General features: G+C 32.2%; 1 protein-coding gene and 1 long non-coding RNA gene across 6 annotated transcripts in view; both read left to right on the top strand.

Moving 5' to 3' along the window:
- Positions 1–20,878, top strand: part of LOC126739680 (lipase 3-like) — a 48,969-nt gene that overhangs the window by 18,341 nt on the left and 9,750 nt on the right. For 3 of the 5 annotated variants that reach the window (XM_050445473.1, XM_050445469.1, XM_050445470.1), the window contains exons 2-3: positions 4,439–4,767; positions 13,423–13,669. In XM_050445473.1, coding sequence (XP_050301430.1) covers positions 4,439–4,767; positions 13,423–13,669 — 576 coding nt within the window. Of the gene's footprint in view, positions 1–3,947; positions 4,199–4,311; positions 4,368–4,438; positions 4,768–13,422; positions 13,670–20,878 lie in introns of those variants that run through there. The other 2 variants (XM_050445472.1, XM_050445471.1) reach the window with 2 other exon arrangements.
- Positions 13,744–16,362, top strand: LOC126739694 (uncharacterized). Its single transcript, XR_007661683.1, has 2 exons — positions 13,744–14,179; positions 15,352–16,362. It is a non-coding gene; the product is annotated as an uncharacterized LOC126739694 (long non-coding RNA).

The raw sequence follows: 20,878 nt of genomic DNA on the forward strand, positions 1-20,878 counted from the left end.
AAAGTGTCTCTAATAACTCTATTTATAAAATACATAGACTAAATTTGTATAGAACATAATGAACAATGCTTTATTTATCTTGGTTAGGTAGACTTTCTTAAAACTCTAATTTAATTAAGTTACCAAATTTTATTTACAGTAAATAGCGATTTTGTGTGGTACTTTTGAGATAATTGTAAGTAAAGTGTGAGATATATTGAATAGGAAATTCAAACTTTGCATTAATAAAAAAATATTGGTTATTATTAACAAGGTGTACGAGTACCTACATACATAAGTAGAAGTTAAATCTATTTAAATAAAAATTATTTTTATTATTGGTTCAGCACTCTGGTTACACTTGTACATATTATTAAAAAGTAGCTTTAGTGAGCATTACAAAGAAAAATGAGTATGTACTTACTGTAAAATGTGTAATTTATTAAAATATTTATGTACTATTTACATGAAAAAAAAGTGAATGAATATACAAATATTATGAATCAAATTGCATATACAGGGTGTCCCACCATGAACTGACACATTTTACAAAAAGCAACATTTAAATAAATATTGCCAATATGCCGAAAACTACAAGCTTATTAAATATACAATCTTATATATTATTCCTTTTATTTTTAATGCATAAAATAAAATACATATGTATAAGAAAATCCATGCACGTAACTTTGAAAACACGATACAATAAAAAATAACTAACTTGGATGCTTCTGTACTCCCTAGATGATTTACAAAAAAACCCTTTACCTATACCTACAATATGATAAATAATACTTTGTTTTTTCAATGGAGTTAATAAGTACATATTACATGACAAATTTAAGTTTAAATAAATGGTTGTCGATTGTAATTTGTCATTTCAAAATCAGTGTCATTTATTAAAAGTTAAAAATCAGACAATCCGTTGAATAATGTTTTATTCAATAAGGACATAATCGCTTAATAATAAGCCAAATTTCAACAAAATCAGTTCAAAAAGAAAAAACTAATTGACAATTTTTTTCATCTTTTTTAAAATTTTTGTTTTTGGTTCAGATGAAGCTTTTCGTTTTAGTATTTTCTGTTCTTCAGTGGTAACGTTAAGATATTTAATTCGAACAAACACTCTTTGGCGACAAAAAGATTTTACCAATTCATTTGGAATATCTGTAATTTCTTTTCCTACAGCTGTGGTTTTCTTGACAATTTCCTTTGGATCAGAAAACTTATCCTTGTGCATTTTTTGGAAATAGTTGTCCATTTTTTCTACCTGTTGTGACCATTCTTCTGAAGGTTGAATTAGGCCACCAAACGATAAATTTTGTATCCAAGATGGAATACTATAATTGTGTACATTTGTAGCCTCTATTTGGTATGTGTATTTTCCTAAATATGGATATTTTTCTCTATGTTTTTTGGCCAAATATCCAGCAATGTAGGACAAACCGTCTTTCTCTGATTGTTCTTTTTTCGACAGATAAGAACTTAGGCTACTGGAAGAGGTGGTACTTCCAGTTTCTGTGGTATCATTCATATTTTCGGATTCTGACTATGTTATTTTCAAATGTCCAAGTCTATCTTACTTTACTGCTGCTGCTAGTATATATTGATCATCTTCAAGGCCTTGAGAAGTTTCCACATTGGCATGGGTTTGTACCAAACCTGGATTTTTTCCAAGCAGAATCATTCTTATTCTATAAATTGCATTTAATGGCGATGGATGGTCGTGTAATCCTCCTCGAGTTCTAATCTAAAATGAGAAAAAAAATATGAGCCTACTAGTTACCTAATATCTAATATTACTGTAAATTACCTGCGAGAAGAAATTTTCCAAAAGGTCCTGATTCAATCTGTGAGTTAATATGTATCTAACATCATAAACCTCCTTCATCCTTTCCAACAAGCCCTTCAAAGATTTAATAGACATTATTATACCTTTCTGGAAAACTTGGAGAGATTGTTTTCCAATACATCTCATTGAACTAATAGTGGTCAACATTTGGTCTAATGTTCCATTTTGCATGGCTAAGTTGGTCCCATATGGTCTTTTGGTAGGAATGGATGCTGCTGGGGTATACGAGTTCATAATATCAAACCAATTATTTACCATCTGAAAAACTCTCCGGTTTCCTTTGTTGAATCTTTTGTATTGTCCTCTGGCAAATATTGTTTTAAGGCTGTGGCTGTTGTGTTTGAAAATAATTGAGCAGCTAATTTGACATTTTGTCTTTGTGTCTTTTCACAATTAAGATGCAATGGTGTCAGTTTATAACAAGAATTAATTTCTGACCTGGTATTGTCAATTAACTTTTTTAGAGGATTTTTATTAATTCTTTTATCTCCTGATAAAATAAAACCAGTATCTAGAAACCAATTCCGGAGTAGCTTCAAGAGATGGGGAACGTCAGCAAAAAAATAAATTGGTTCCTTCGTAACAGGATGTTCAGCAGATATCTTAGTGATATCAATACCCATTGATTTCCAGAGCCCTTGATTTCCACACCACACACACTATCAGAAACACAAGCCACAACAGTATAGTTTATTGCATGCAATTTTGACGTAACAGTTTCTAGTAAATCTTTGGTCATTTTTATATCAAAACCTATATAAACAGGTTGTTTCCAATTATCAAAAAGACCCCTCGCCATAATGACTTGCATATAATTGTGTAGTCCAATTACTTCATCGTCTGCCTGGCAATATTCATAAAGGCTGCTTACTTTAACTTCATCATAGGATAAAATGGTAACTCTACTCATGTTTGATTTAATTTGTCCAGTTAAATTCAAGATTCTTAGCATATCTTCCAGAATGCCACTTCTCAAGTTAATATTTGCAGCCCACTGCTGCAAGGTCGACAATCCTGGTAATGGATAATGCAGAGTTTCTTTTACATAAATATATGCTCTCTTACTTAAATATCTTAGAGTAAAGGCTCTAGATAGTTCTTCTGTGGTCCAACGAGCCTTAGACTTTTTCTTTAAACCAATTTCCACTTGATTTAATGTAAAAAAATCTTTAAATGCCACAATCACTTTTTCCTCAAACTGAACCTGACCTTTGAAATTTTGAAAATTTGAGCTCTTAGAGTATTGTCCTTATTTCTAAAATCCTTAATTTGTTTTCTAAGGATAACATTCTCTTGTTCCAGCTCTTCCCACTTTCTTTTCCAAATGTCCGCATCAGTTTCCATGCTTGTTGATGGAACATCAGAAATAGTCAATGTCTCTGGTTGGTTTTCCACAACAATTATTGGCGATGATTTTATAATGGTCTCTTGAAGCAGTATTTCAACTTTTTCTTCCCTCTCTTTTCTCAACATTCGTTGAGTACGTTTACCGACTGATTTTTCCACAGAAGCGGGTAAAAATAGTGATGGAATAGCCGTAAAAAAAGTATAACAATTAGTACATACTGTCTTATTTATCTTAAGGACTATATATGTACATAAAACTACTACCTACTACTACTACTATAAACATATAAAGAGAACATCAGTGTTTATGCAAAAACTATTTAAGTATTGTAGGTAGTTGAGTTTTTACTCAAGTAAAAACTCAGATAGATGACGCGTCGTCCCCTCTCACGTCGCTTCACCCAAAAAGTTACAAAAGGCAACCTATGTAATCTACAAACCTTGCCTAAATACTACTTTTTGGTCCTTAGCTCATTTTACAAAACTTCAAAATGGCGGCGGACGGATTTTGAAAGAAGAAAATTAAATAGAAAGGGAGGTCATGCGATATATCGTATATATGTATGTATATGGTCCTAGAATATTAAGTCATTACTTCTACCCATACCAAAATGGCAGCCTTTCAAAATATTATTTTTCGCATTTTTATTTTCTTTACTACACCTGTTAGTTGAGGTGTATTTTGTAGGTGTGTTGTTGTTTATTTACGTTTTCACATTGACAATACCATAACAAAATATTTCAAATATTTACAAATCCCTTGCTGAATCAGTTATTTCATATGGTATAGTAATTTGGAGTGCAGCATGTCCTACAACATTAATTAATACAACTAGACATCGTCCATGAAAAAATATGAAGTAAATAAAAGATGGTCGGCGGAAACATTTTCAAAAATTCAGAGAACAGTATATACAGCTACCCATAAAATTTATAATATAATTCGTACTTCAGAAATTCTAAATATAACAAAATTTTAAAAAAACTTGTCCATCTGGATTATAAAATCAAGTATAAATGGTTGGTGAATAAAATACTTAAAACGTATTATGTATAATTAGAGCATTTTTTTATATAATTATTATGTTTGTTTTAGTAAATACATCTCTGTAGTTTATAGTTAATGACATACACACATTTCATATATCGTATGTATGTCATTAACTGTGTGAAACATCGTGTGTCAAATGTAAGAGTAATTTGTTATTATGATTGTTAAAATATATTATTTTTAATTTTGATTTTTTGTTATTATTTTAGGAAGAAAGGATCGCAGGACATGGCTATCCGGTTCAAACCTACAAAATCATTACAGAGGACGGCTACGTGTTGAGTTTATACCACATTTCAAACGATACTACCCCAAATCCCGAACATTATAAAGGGAAAAGTCCAGTTTTGTTGGTCCACGGTATGGGCGGCTCGCCCCACAACTTCGTGGTGCTTGGGGCACGCAGGGCTCTTCCCTACTATTTTTATGACAGGGGTTATGACGTGTGGTTGTTCTCTGCCAGGGGGTCGGAGGGATCATTTCCAGAGAGACACGTCAAGTATGATTGGGATCAGGATAAGGCGTATTGGAAATATAGGTGATCAGGTTTATTAAATTTATAATGTCGTATCCAGGTAGATAGAACATATAATCACATTGAAGATTTTTATGAAATCTCTAATCTGAATTTTTTTCTAATGGAAACTTATTTTATCACGCGCATGTGTCAATCCTGTCAACTGGCAAAAAAAGACAATTGTCCAGTAAAGAAACTCAAATTGTCAACGAGAGGTAAAACAAAGTTTTATGTTTGACGTTTGCGATTCCTGCGTAAAGCCTACGTAAAGTTGGAACATAATAAATTAGTTAATTGCGTATAATTGTTGACGCCTTAAGATTACGTTAGTGTAGTAGTATATGTTATACGCAATTGGCGAAAACGGTCACTGCCCGAAATTCATACCCACAACGCGATGTGGATTTTACGAATTATCCACATCGCGATTCGCGTTACGGATATATTTTATATAATACCCAAAACGCGTTGTGTGTAAATTTCAAAAATTCACGACGCGAAATTACGATTATCATTGAAGACACGCGACGGTTTTCGTGTTATGGGTAATAATAAATACCCACAACCCGAAAATTCATAACCTTACTTATTTTTATCGGCAGCAGTTGTTCATTTTGTTTATTTTTTTGTCCTTTGTCAAAGTTTTAAGTAAAAATTCGATAAAAATGAATGAATCAATCGAAAATCTTAAAAAAGAATTCGAGGATGGTTCAAATAAACTTTATATAGAATCAAACATTAGGTCTACACTCCTCTTAGAAAGTGATTATAAAAACATTATTAGTGGACGAAAAACAATGAAAAACACAAAGTCACGGTCTCACAACATTTACTTTTGGTTTTTCGTCTATTGTATACGTCGGTCTCTTTGTGAAAAATGGATGAGATTTTCTTATTATTAGTGGAGTTAAAGAAGCACATGAATTACGCAACAATTGGGCAAACCACTTTCATCAAAACTTTATCGAAGGTTGAATCGATATGAATTGCTAAGTATTGGAGCGGAGAAAAAGTTGATAGCCAGAAGATTCACTAACGAAGAAGATATTAAACTTTATGTTCATCGGGAACAATTATTCGATATTGAGCATGCAGCCCATATTAATACAGGACATAAAAGAGAAAAGGTAGGTTAATTTTTTTAATATTTAACACTATTAACATTTAAAAGAGTTTATTATTGCCGTGTTAGTGTGTTTGTCTGTGTGTGTCGGAGTATGGGTCAAATCTTATAAGCTGAATTAAAACCACTTCTCTTATCACGATTATTCTTTTAGTGGATTTAAATATAAGATAATTCTCAAAAATATTTTTTTTGAAATAATTTTTAATTTTTAGGAATGGAGCATGAATTAAAAAAAATACACAAACTTTATAAACTTGTTAAAAACGTTATAAACTTGTATCTCAGTAAATGTAAGTCATGTCAGTTGAAGAAAAAGATTCCAAAGAAGGGTTTAGTTGTGAAACCTATATTATTTCCAAATACATGAACTGTAGAGGTCAGGTAATTTCAATTCACTTTATAATAATGATTAGTTTTATAAAAAATGTGTATTTCATAAATACATCTTAAAAACGTGCCAGTATTTTTATTTTACATATTTTTTGATTGATTTCTTCACATTACTTACGAACCTACATATTTTTCGTCTTATGGGTATTCTTTATTACCCATAACATGAAAACTGTCGCGTATCTTCGATGATAATCGTGATTTCGCATCGTGAATTTTTGAAATTTATACACAATGCGTTTTGGGTATATAAAATAAATCCGTAACGCGATGTAGAAAATTCGTAAAATCCACATCGCGTTGTGGGTATAAATTTTGGGCAGTGACCGTTTTCGCCCATTGCGTACCACATATATAACTCTTAATCCGGTGAAATAATTACGCTCTATACCCTATAGAACCCGAGCAGAGGAGCTCGCAGCGCCACTGCATGGGATGAATGCATCCCTCAACACAAAGTAAACAAACCAAGTAAACTAACTACAGGTAAGGAGACTGATTTGTATGCTAAACGTGCATACCCAAGAATGAACGATAACTAGTTTCAGAAAGTTGCCACATCAGCTCTGCAAGTCAGAAGTGTACCTCACTCTGATTGGCTCGACTCACCTTTTGACACTTGATAGATAATTGTTGGCGAAACAGTAATATTTATTATTAACGGTAATAATATCAAAAAATCTCCACTGTATATTAAAAACTTTAATTTACTCGACGCATTTCGCCTACTGCCATTGTCAAGAGCAGTTTTGTCATTACCTAAAAAGACTATAAAATAAGATACATCACAAGAGGCAATAGGAGCACTAATATCTAATTAAAACACTTGAACCCAAAAACTGTGCTTGCAGGAAGATATCATTGTTCACCTGTGTTATGGAACTAAGTAGCCGAGTTTCAGCCCTGAGTGGTCTGACGCTGGAAAAATCCGTATCACTACCAATTGCAAGGCACATAAAATCAAGGTTTTTAAAAAAAAAAACCAAAAGATCTGGTTAATGAACTTCCTACTCTAAGTGTTTTTCAAAGTGCCGATATAAGGTGAAGAATAGAAAAAGAGGGAACAACTCTTAAAGGGTACAAAAAAAGATAAGAAATTAAATATATGGCATATAGGACTTTTCGTCCTTCCTCTGCAGCCGTAACTTAAAGCTTCTGTTGGTGTTGTTACGTCCTTGAAAATGAACGCATGGTTAAATTGTTAGAAGTAAACTGTCCGTGACCTTCAAGAAAAAGCCACTGTACAATGCTGAAACCAAAAATAAATATAATGTCAGCTATTTGCATTCAGTCGAAGGAAAAGTACAGCTTGTAAAGTCTAGCGGATACTACACTCAATGTCAGGTTCAAATATATCGTCGCCTCAATGCAGAACTATTGTAAGTCGCAAAAAGCAAATTAACTAAAAAATTATGTTAAATTAAATAAAAGAACACACTGTTCAAAACTTACAACCTAATAGAAATCAGAATTTATAGGAGAAACCTTATAGGGACCTAAATTATACATTTTAGAATTAAACCTAAAAAAATAACATAACATGGAAATTTAACTAAGTATTTTAAAATAGGTTATTCACTGTCCTCATCGTTTTTATTAGACTGAGTTGTAAACGGTAAAGCTTTAAAAAATCATAATACGGAGTAGTTATGACTCCTTTTTCACAAAGATAGATTAAATGGTCATACTTTTTCTTTTGAAGAGGAATTTTTTTTATCATAGAGACATTTGAGGTGTACATCACAAACCTGAATATTAACTTTTTTCATTCCCTTTTCTAACAAATTTATTTTCTTAAAAGTACCGTCATACTGTGTTTTAAAAAATAAAACATTTGAGACGTTTGGATCAAACATGACTATATATATAATACCCAAAATATATATTTTAAAGTTATTTGTGTAAACTTTATCGTTATCCTCGTCTCTATCAAAATTAATAGCTGTTTTTATTTGAAGATCTTTTAAGTCATATACCTCATCTTGAGATAACTCATGGACGCAATATAATGGTGATTTTTTCTTAGCCGTTCTTACTATACTCTATTTCAGAAGTGTGTAGAGCAATAAAACCTCATTAGGTATGCAAAAGTGGTACCTGGTGTTCCACCAATATTTTATGCCACTACCTTAGATGGGTATTAGTTTCAATGTAAAATTGTTTCTTTTCGTTGATTGCAGGTAGTGCCACCCGGTTTTGGGTCAATTTATGAGTTTTGCCCATTGTTACCCACTGATAAACATTGAAAACGGTTCGCCAAAGGCGTGCAACTGGGACTTGTTTTTTTACCTTATAATTAATGTACTTAAATGCTATTTTATTTTAGAAAGTTACTTTTGTTTAAATGGAATAATATATTTTTTCACAAATTTATTGAACATAATATGTAGAGTAAAACAGTTGAAAATGTCACTTTTGGATCTGGCACTTTTTGAACAGTGTATAACAATTTTAAATTATAATAGATTGTAGTCTTCTTCGTCATCTGACGAACTGTCATCACCTCTTGACATTATAATTAAAGGATCGACTGTCTGATCGATAAGGTTGTCAAGATCCCACATTTTGTCCTCTTGCTTAATTACATGCTGGACTGCTTTTCGCCAATTCTCTGGTGTCGCTTCCGTAATGGCTTGATCAAACAGTAGCTTAACATCTTTCATTTTAAAAGTCGTGTTTTGTCTTGCTACAAATCCTTTTATTTTGCGCTCATATCAGTTCTATAGGATTTAGTTCGCAATGATATGGCGGTAAGCGCAGTACAGTTATATTATATTTTTCGGCTATATCTTCCACGGCGTATTTCATGAAACGAGTTTTGTGTAAGTTTGCTATTGCCAGCAGTTCTTTTTTTATCAAATTTGCTTCAAACGCAATACCTTTTGCAGTCAGCCAATCGATAATTTCTTGCTTTCTCCAACTTGAAGTTGGCGTCTTCTCTATTCGCCGTGAATGATAGCTTGCGTTATCCATAACCACCACCGAATTAGCCGGAAGAAATTTTATCATTTCACCAAAATTAGTATTTAATCTCTTTTAAAATAAAGGCATTTAATCCGTGAAAATTAAATTCATAAATATTATAAGTACCTGCGCCTATGAACTACCACGAAATGTAGCCAAACAGAACGGAATTCCCCAGTTTATTGCTCTATACACTTCTGAAATAGAGTATAGTGTATAACATTGATCTGGTGTAAATATTGGAATGTTTCTGGAGGCCCTTTCAATGACGCTGTGAATAGTATCGCCTTCAGATTGGGTAAGTCCAGGTTCAAGAAATGTATGGCGAATTGTTATAGAGTATTTCTGCGATTAATAGTTATATAAAGCAAAAATAAATTTGCCCGGCGCAATTGTCCGAATAAAAGGAAAACTCTTTAGCTCCTTTTTTTACTTGACTTTCAACAAAGAGCAACAAACAGCTGCATATTTCAGATGAGCCCCTTTTACCAATTGACTCATACCACATATAACATTGACATTCTTTAGTGGCTAGGTTAAAGATTGTAAAATTATAGGTAGATAATTTAAGCTTATAATACTGGCAGAACTTGTTTAAGGTCATAAACAGCCACACACAAAGATTTTTTTTGAGAACCCATATCTTTTTTCTGTATGTACAAAACTCTTGATAAAAAGTGTACATTTTAAAGGAAGATGGTAAATATTTTCGCTCAGTAGACTTTCGGCAGTAATGGCTTTCGATCCTTTCGAAGGAATTTATATGAGATCTTACCGAATCTCTACTTGTCTCATCTAGCTGAGAGTTTTTACAGGTTTTGCCTCTTCTATCTTCGGCTACCACACCAGTACTTCCTATCTTCTGAAATACGGTCTCTACCATAGATATTAATCTAATAGTAGAATTAGTAAATAATAATATAATAGTAAATTAATAAATAATAAAATAATAGTATAATAGTAGAACTCTTTAATTAAAATTTAATAACTGGGATATTAACTTACCTCTTTTATCACTGGATGTTTTTTTCAACAAATTAAAAATTTTATTTCTTCTGGTAGTCATTATTAATATTAATTTTTTAATTTTCACTGTAATTTTCAAATAATTTTAAGTCCGTCAACCCAATATTGTATCACAGTCTAACCAAGTTGAAATCTATATACTTTGATTGTATGTCCAGGCAAACAGTTCAGAACTATTCTAAGTCCACATTTCCTCTCAACATACAATGCTCTCTCTACTTATCGTAGTTCTGCACCGGGCTGACGCGCCTTGCCGCCTTGGGCTATTACACTAAATATATAAAAAAATCGAGCGGAGGGAGAAATGCTGCGCGTGGACTTACAATACTTCTGCATCCAATAAATATGGCTTCAAGCTATTATGTAATGTAATAAACGCATTTTCTCAAAATTTGGCCTACAATAGTTCTGCATTGAGGCGACGATATGTCATGGGTATGTCTGAATGTGATTTTGCTGTTTGGACATTTTTGGAAATTTTAAAAGTCAAGTTTCCTAGAGGTGAAAATTTTTTGGCAAGTGTTTTGTCTAAAGTAGCCTTTTTTATTTTGCAAATTACTTGCTGGCTGTGTACGGTAAGGATTACGATGAAGTATGACTAACATGTATCTCACTTTTCTTTAGAGCTTTCATGCTGAAAGTTAGTGACAATTTGTACACATTTTGTTTTGCAAAAGATGTTATATCTGACCATGAGGAAAGGTGTTTATACATGGTGTTAATAATAAAGTATGGTGTTAACAAACTTTAATCATCGAACCATTGGTCAGTTTGAAGATGGGTCCCTAACGTTTTATTTTCGTCCCTATCGTTTTATCACCAAAAAATGCGAGTAACGTTCTAAGTACGTCCAGAATAATTAAACGTATTTATTGAACAGTAATCTATGAATAAAATTTCGTTTAGTGTAAATAATTTCATTTTCTGTACCATTAGATGTCAATAGAGTCTTTAGTGAAGCAATTTAAAATGGTCATTTTTAAATGTTTTTTCTTTATGAAAAGAGTAATGTAAGTACAATGAGTAAACAGAATGTCAAATGGGACAGTGATAATGCAAAAAAAGATCAAGTAAATACATGAGATTGTTATAGCAATATTGTAAAATGCATATAAACAGAGACGTATGGTGGCCTAATCTTCTTGGCCAGAGGCTGTAAGTCTAGAAATAGTCTAGAATCCGCAGCCATATACTAAGTTTACACGTGACATAAATGCGAATTAGAGCAAAAACGCTTTGGCATATGTTTACAAAATTATTTTAAGAAGAGGTTTTAATGTTGACGTTGGTTTCTGTAGGGATTTTTCTGTATACGACTTGGCATTTTTCTTTACTTTTGGCATTTTGGTATTTCTTAGATCGCAAATATACTTCCTAGGCATCAGGCGATAAGTGCCAGTTGACAGGTGCCAACTTGCAGGTGGTAAGTGATAATGTGCTTATACTTTAAGATGTCAACGGTTGGTTCCAATCCGAAAAAAAACATATTTTAAGTTAGTTTTTAAGTTAGTTAAAAAAATAATACACGTTCTTATGGTTAGCGTTACACCGTTCCAAATTGCAGATCTTGTGTGCACTTCACTGATTGCGATATATCTAATAAAAGAATATAATTCTCTAAATTTTGCGCAATACACGGCACACGACAACAAAATCAAAGTAAATTTTTTTTTCCTGTCTCGGTTTTCATTATTTTTGTTACTTGCCAGCATTGAAAATGAATGTGAAGATCTTCTCCCGTATACATGGAACCTTAATGCGTATTACAGCAAAAATAATGCAAACTAAGAACGCTAAAACGGTTTACGGGTGTCTACACATGCGTTTTATCTTCATTCGCATTCCGCTAATGCGTATTAACGGTTGTGTGTAAACATGGCAATTGTAACAATTGCATCAGTTGTTTTGGCATCATGTTGGTTGTTACTTTAGAAAGAATGCGACAAGTTTTCGCTGCATTATACGCTCTATATAGAGGCTTGCAATTTCATTGACTTGTTCCGTAAAATATTATGCACGTGGAAAAGGTGGCAAATAGTACACCCTTTTCGGAAATCCTTTGTCAGCCAAAACTACATCGTTTGGCTCTAAAAGATCAAGTAAATCGCTTTCAATTTTAATTTGACCATTCGTCGTGCGTCCTTCGAATACTTTTGAGAGGAATGAAATATAGCCGATTGGTCTGCAGCCTACCGACTTTAGCCGTAAATCCTTTTTTGTAATGAGAATAGAAAAAAAACTGAATTGTCTTCCTGTGATAGGTGCTCCGCAGGACATTCAGAGCAATCTATAATTACTCTACAATTATCATACCATTTGAAATCTTTGGGCATTAGGTATTGCATAGTTTCTCTCGAAGGCCATGAAATTAAAGTGGGACATTTATTATATAAATCCTCCAAAATAGGTTTAAAATATTGTGAGGCAGTACTCAGAAGATTGTGAAGATTGTGAGGCAGTACTCAGAAGAAAGAAACAGGCTCAAGACTATTGACGTTATTCCAAGCGTCATTTTCATTAAAAAAAGGAATAAGTGATTTTTTCGTGAATTTTATCTTCAGGTTTTGCTCACATACATATTGCAATAGCATATTAAAAGGTACTAATCGAACACCAGCATTAATTTCTTTATCAGTAGTAATCGACTTATACCTGAAAAAGTCTGAATTTGCACAATCTGGAGCCACACATTGATCATTAAGATGCACTTCTATGCGGAAGGATTGCTCAGCGGTTTGTTTCGAACTAATCACGATTCTATTATTATCCTTCGAAGTAATTCAATCTTCAATTTCTGCTTCACAGATATCGTCTGTAATGCGATAATTGTCTGCAATAGATATTGTCTGTAATGCGATTACACGTAAAAAGTCCGTGTAGGGCCACTGCGAGCGCTAGTATCGTTTTTTGCGAAATTCCGTCCATCTGCTCGGACTCTATTCGGTCGGTAAAACCTTTATAATAATTGCGATTGATAAGTTGATATTGACAAGTCTCCTGTCATTTATTATTTTACAGGCACAAAGCGGAATGTGTTTTCTAGACTGGGCATGCGTTGCTTAATATATACAGGGTGGTTTGCCATGTTGGGTTATTTCATTGTAATTTTTTCATTTTGTTTTGACATGTTAATATCTGCGATTTAATCAAATGTTTTCTGCAATTTCCAGCCTTCACGAAATCGCGATTTACGACTTGCCCGCATGTATCGATTTCATCTTGATTCACACGTCGAGGGAGAAAGTGGCGCTGATCGGACATTCGGCGGCGGGAAACGAATTTTTCGCGATGTTCTCCGAACGACCCGAGTATAACGCGAAGGTGACGGTCGCGGTCTCTTGGGCCTCCGCTCCCATTTTAAAAAGATCGGATTATCCCTTGGCCTTATTGTTTTCTACTTTGGTTGACGTATGGAAGGTTAGTATAGACTGACAAATTTGAAAATTTTAATGTTATTAATAGTATTTTATATGAATAATGAGAGATGAAGTGATATCAAGAACGTGTAAGTTGGCGCAGCTTGAGCTCTTTCACGTTAGCGCTTTAAGGCCGGTCGTCCACCTAAAAGACATTTGTTTACGACATGTCGTCGACGTGTCGCCGACATGTCGCTTTTTATCAGAACTCATAGTTTTGAATTGCCTCTCGTACATTAAACGGACACGTCGCAAACGAGCCAGTACTTGTCTGCGACAATTTGTATACGACACTGCTTGCTGTGTTTTCAAGTGACATTTGTCGTTTGTTCAATACCGTGAACGTGTGTGTGCAGCGAAAATATGAAGGACGACCCTAATTTTAATATTAAATTTATGGAAGCTGTTGAAAAGTACAGGGTATTATATGATTACACTTTAAGCGAATATTCAAACAGACAAATTCAGGAAAAAACATGGAATGAAGTTGGAAAGGGACTCAATGAAATAGGTAAGACTGAAATAATTTGTTATATTGTTTTAATTTAGAGCATATTGGGGTTGCCATGGCTGATTAACATATTGACAAAGCCTTTCTCGGAGAGCAAGAGCTTCTTCTGTATTTCGTCGGGGATCAGGTTGAAGTGACTGTAAAGTAACACTCTCAGAATCGTCTTGAACTGATATTTGGGACAGTTTTCCTTCAAGTTTTCGAATGAAATTATGCAAGATGCATAATGCTTTCACAATTTTGTCAGTTTTTTCTGAGGAACAGAGAATAGGACCTTGAAGTAATTTAAATTTCGAAACCAATATTCCAAAGGCACATTCGACACTTCGACGAGCTCGTGACAGCCTATAATTAAATGTCCGTTTTTGATTTGTCATTCCTCTCATTGGAAATGGTTTCAGCAAATGCATTAAAAGTGGAAATGCTGCATCACCTACAAGGTAGTACGGAAAAGCCGGCTCATGGGGCTCCTTTGGTAATGGCTGCGATTGTGGAAAATTCAGTGTGCCTGCTTTAAAATGTATACCAATACTTGATTTACGGAAAACGGCACCATCGCCATTTCTGCCATAATCACCCACATAAATAGCAATAAAGTTACTGTCGGCATCTGCGATAGCTAACAACTGTATAGAAAAATAATTTTTATAATTGTAAAATGCCGATCCAGATTTAGCAGGACAGTTTATTCTAATATGCTTGCCGTCAATACTTTGCCGTCCTACACAGTTTGGCAAATTCCATAAATTGTTAAACCTCTTTGCTGTGGCAATCCATATTACTTCGTTAGGAATGGGCATATATTCCTCGCGCAAACATTCCCAAATACTATCCGATACTTCTTCGACTATTCGTCCTATGGTACTGTCACCCCTCATAAAATGAAAAGACAATTGCTTAAAACTTAATCCCGTAGCAAAGTATCTGTAAAATAAAATAAAATATGTCATATGTGTGTAAACTTCATAGTAATAAACAGCACTATTAAATATTTTTGACAAATAATTTTACAAAAACCAAGCGTAAAATGTTTTAAAATTTGTTTCTAAAATATAAATTTCTCTTGTTTTTGATTGAATCTTTAATGGAATAGTGCATTATATTTATATTTTATTTATGTGCCATACTCGATATAATAAGAAATTGAAAACTTAGTTACAATTTCATTTCAGGTGCAGCCTGCAAAGAAAAATGGAAAAATATTCGATCGCCTATGCCCGACACTTAAGACAAACGCCTCCATCTGGTTCTGCAGCAAAACCTAAGAAAACCTATTATTTGGCTGAATATTTGCATTTTCTTATACCTTTTTCCAAATCGAGAATTCAACAGAGTAATATTCCTTTACAACAACTAGTAGAAGATGAAGATAAGGATAGCAGTTCTAGCGATGTTAATGAAGTTGCCAGCGATAATTTGGATCAATGTTCTGCAACAAATGAAACCGAAATAGTGGCAAATAAAAATGTTGAAAATATTGAAGAACCTATTTTTAAAAAACAGAAAACCCTAGCTAAATTTCATACTGATACTAAAACCCAAAAACTGAGACAAGCAAAATCGAATCCATTGGAGAAATGCGCTATAGATTATTTCCATTTTAAAAATACTACAAAAGAAATCGACGATCCGGATTTGCAATAATTTTTAAAAAGCCTTTTACCAGATATACACAGAATGAACCATACTCAGAAGCATCAGTTTAAAATGCGAACCATGCAAACAATAGATGATATAATATATCCATCAGAGCCACAAACACGTTCTTTTAAAGCCGTTAATATATCACATACACAATCATCAGACTTGCTAAACTTAGGGGGTATGACATCCTCAAGAAACCTATCCCAGATTTCCACAAGATGGTTCCGATCGACTACTGTCAAAGAGCTCCTCGACACGTACTGAGTCCCCGCAGTACATTCAATTAACAGCACCATCTTATTCGAGAAATGTAAATATCCCACCACTGATTTCACCCAATCAATCAATAACACCATGTTCATATTCAACCATTTCAAGTGCTCCATCACCATTAATATCTCCAAGCGATGACGATTATTGATTTTCTACTTGCAGTTACTACTACTAAGTTTATTGTTACAATGTTGTTTACAGGTTAGTTTATCCCCGTCAATTACTTTCTGTGTAATAAAGAAATAATAAAAATATTTTTTTACTTACCGCAACGTTATTATTAATTTTTCTTCAGGTGATATAGACTCACGAAATTTTGTATTTTGCTTGGCGATATGGGGTTCCAGCGTAGCCGATCGATAGTTCTAGCCTGGACACTTATCCCCGCTTCCATCGATACCTCACAACAGAAGCCGAAATGATGCGGGGCGACCACCGCATCGCGATGGCAAAAATTCCGCGCTGGGGACATATTTTGCGTTGATTCGAAATAATATTTTACTGCAGTTATTATTGTAGTTTATAGTAAGCTTACGCATTTAAAATTTTAAACTACCAAACTATTTTGATACTCGCTTTGAGTTTTAAAAAGAATAAAAATTCGGTATTTAAATTAGGTGGGTAAATTAACAATTTTATTTTTAACTTACATTTTACAATCTTAATTTTATTTAGAATAATGCCTACCTCTTGCTGCATTCCTGGGTGCAAAAGCAATAATAAAGATACCGAGAGAGTTACCATTTTTCGTTTTCCCAATGACCCGGATCAAAAGAAAAGATGGTTAGAATGCATTGAAAGAGACGACGTAGTGATAAAAGAATCATCAAGGATCTGCATAAAACATTTTTCTGAACGTGTCATTATTCGTGAGGATATAGTGGCTAGGAAGGATGGAACAATTTTAAAGGTTTCTCGAAAAAAAGTAAAGCTGTCAGAAGATGCCTGCCCTACAATATTTGAGAATCAGTCATTCACAACCCATACCCCTACAAAAAAAAAATCACGGGTCTTACAAGAGTTAGAACTTGAGCCACAAATGATAAATCAAGAAAATAAGGAACAAAAAGATTGTATAAATACATTTGAAGAACTAACAGGTAGTATTTTGCATATAGTTCAAAAAAATTTTAGCAATTATTTTAATTTTAAAATATCTACTGATCATATCAATATTTTTTATGTTACTGAAAGTGACTTAACCAGTTTGCCAGTTATTCTTAAGGGGGTAGTAATAAATAAAAATTTTAAAACTACTTTTTTTTATAAAGATAGGGAGGTAGCCAATAGTGAATTAAATAGCATTTTAGGGAAATCGAAAATATGTAATAGGTGGTCTATTTTATTAAATCTTTTAAATTTTGTACAAAAATTTTCTATTCAGGTTTTGCCAGAGAATGAATTTGAGGATAATTTTACTTACATTGAAAAAATATTACAAGATATTTTAATAAAACAAAATTCTAAAGAGCATAATATTATAAGAAAATTGAAGTTTGTTAGGGAGCAAATAACCTTAATGAAAAGTAGTAAAGTGGTGTATTCTCCGGAAACATTAATTTGGGCCAGCACTATTTTTTTAACCTTTCCAGGGGCATATTTTTTTACTAAGGGATAGTAATACATTAATACTTCCCAGTCCCCGCCATTTAAAAAGACTATTATTAAAATTAGGGTCTAATAGTTCAGGTGTAGATGAATGTCATCTTAAATATTTGTCAGAGAAAAAAAAGAACCTAACTGACAGAGAAAAATATGTCGTTTTAATGTTAGACGAAATTTATATTCGGTCTGACATATCATATAAAAGTGGGAAAATAGAGAGTTTTGCCTCGAACAATACTTACAATTATATATACAAATTTAGGTGATGATAAAAAAATGATACCAGCAACGACAATTCAAGCATTTATGATATCATCTTTATTTTCGGACCATAAAGATATGGTTGGCTTATTTCCTATTTCAACTCTTAAATGCGACATTCTACATGAATTAACTAAGAAAATTTTAAAACTTCTGACAGATATGGACTACCATGTAATTGCCATTATTTCGGACAATAATGCGGTTAATAAAAAAATGTTCAGTTTACTTTACGGTGGTACAATACAAACCTATTTTTTAAATCCCTATACAAATGTCTCTCAAAAAGTATTTATTTTTTTTGACACGGTTCACATTTTGAAATCCATCAGAAACAATTGGAATAATCAAAAGGATAATCTACAAACTTTTTTTTTGCCCGATATTCCCAATGATATGCAAAGTTTACAAACATTTCCAGTTGCCAATATAACTAAAATAACAGCATGTGTAAATAGTTTAAAAAAAAATTTTTCTTATGAAGAAAATCGGGTTGTTAAATTAGCACCGTCGCTCTCAAGAAAAGTGTTATATCCTTCGTCAATAGAAAGACAAAATGTTAACTTATGCGTCAGGCTTTTTGATAATAAAAAATATTGCTGCATTACAAGAATATAATAAAGACAATCCAACTACAGTGAGTGGAACCATTAAATTTTTAGATTTAATTTCAAAATGGTGGAAAATCGTAAATTGAAAATCTCAATTTAAAGGTATACGTTTTCGAGACTCGCATTATGATTGTATAAGAGAACCAGAATTTGACAAAAATATTATATTTTTAAGAAATTTTATTAAATGGTTAGAACTATGGAACGAATTAACTATTCAGGGTAAACCAGAGAGTACAAGAAATGGAAAACTTTCAAATCAAACACACTTTTCATTAACACATATGTACTTGTAAGGTCTTGTCAGACATGTGTAAATACCTGATAAACGATTTAAAATTTGAGTATGTCTTACTGGAAAAGTTTCAAACCGATGATTTAGAGGGTAGATTTGTACAGTACAGATTAATGTCGGGGGCTAATTACCATATTTCAGTAATTCAAGTTTTGGAATCCGAGAGAAAATTAAAATTAATAAGCGTTTTAAAATTAAAATCTTCACTCAATGGCGATTTTTCTTTGAAAAACTTTGATCTTAATACTCAAGATAATTTTAATATTAAAGAATTAACAGAACTTGACGATTTTCTTCTTGATGCTTTATTGTTGACAAATGACGAAACTATAAATTAAAATAAAAAACGGGTTTTAATTTATATAGCAGGATATATTGCTAGAAGTATTAATAAAAAAATAAAGTGTGAAGATTGCACTTTATTTATTTGCTTTCAAAATCAATTAGATATTGATTATCCAGAAAGTTCAGATTTTTCCTACATTGATAAATTGGATCGGGGAGGCTTAAAGTGGCCAAAAGACATAATTGTAGAAATAATATCCAATATATTTTTACTATTTAAAATTTTAATTAGTGATACATGCGAACCGCTTTTCTTAAAATTCAAGTCTTAAAGGGGTATTTTACAAAGCTTGTCCATAGAAATGTTAAAATATAAAACCATTTTTCCAATTTCTTGTTTTTCTTGCGGAGATGATAGGAATCAAATATTCAAACAATGTATTGTTCATATGGCAAACATTCTTTTAAATAATAACTGTAAAAGTAAAAATTCAACTTTTCAATCTAGTCAGGTAAATAAAAAACAAAGGGCTGTAAAAAAACTTAAAAGTAAGTAACGGTATGACAGTATGGAATTAAATACATTATTTATTTTTGTATAAAATATATATATCTTGTCTTTATTATTGTTTAGATATTGTCTTAAATATGGTGTTCAAGTAGTATAGAAATGTTTTGATTGTTGTTAATAAATATTTTTGTAATTATCTGCTATAAGAGTAAGAATAATTAAAATATTGACTATAGGTTAAATAATAAAAACTAAATGGCTGTAGAAAACTTAAAATAAGAATTAATAAAATGAGGCTGTAAAAAACTTAAAATATTAACAGTGTAACCAATGCGCTTAGTTTCATATACCATATGTATGTTTTGTTTTTCTTTTTTTACATATTTTATTTTACCATAACTATTAAGAATATTTTGGTTATGGTTTTATATACCATTATGTATTAGATAAAATAAAACCAATTTATAGCATTTATTGAATAATAATTAATTTATTCCTCGTTTTTAACCTTATCCAACCATTTAAAGTAAATACTCTAAAATAATTAAAAATAATATTAATATGTATGTATGTATCTTGTGGGAGATAGAGCTGTGCAAATTTCTCATTACTGTGCTACTGTTTAAGCTCAGAAAAAATTTAAATGGATTTTTAATTTTTTTTGATTATCTTCGGAATCATTCAAATTTTCGATTTTTTAAAAAAGCAACCAAAATTTGGCGTAGGTACCTACCTAATTTTGTGTTCGGCATTAACATTTTTACGAAAAAGTAATACAGCAATGCAAAAACTTTCCCATAGCAACCAAGATTAATACGAAAACGCAAGAACCCAACCCAACCCACAAAAGTGTCAAGAATAAGTTTTTGAAAATTTGTTTTTTTTTTCAATAATTTTCAAAACCACATAATATATATATATACAATATATATGGCATATTCTTTTATAAATAAATAATGTGCAACTTTGGGGCAAATTATCCATTTTCGTACTTTAAGTATTGTAAGACGAATTTGAAACACCGTTTTATATGTATATTTTTCCAATAAAATAAATAATAATAAATATTTAAAACATTTATCATATACCTAAAAATACATAATAATAAAAAAAATATATTATCTTGTAAAATGTAAAATATTAGGTCCCGCGGTATCTCCACTTCGTTCCACTGTACGGCGTGCGCCACCAAATCTCGGCTTCAATTTTGACGC

Source organism: Anthonomus grandis, chromosome 8 (assembly GCF_022605725.1).
Source record: "Anthonomus grandis grandis chromosome 8, icAntGran1.3, whole genome shotgun sequence".
Classification (NCBI taxonomy): Eukaryota; Metazoa; Arthropoda; class Insecta; order Coleoptera; family Curculionidae; genus Anthonomus; species Anthonomus grandis.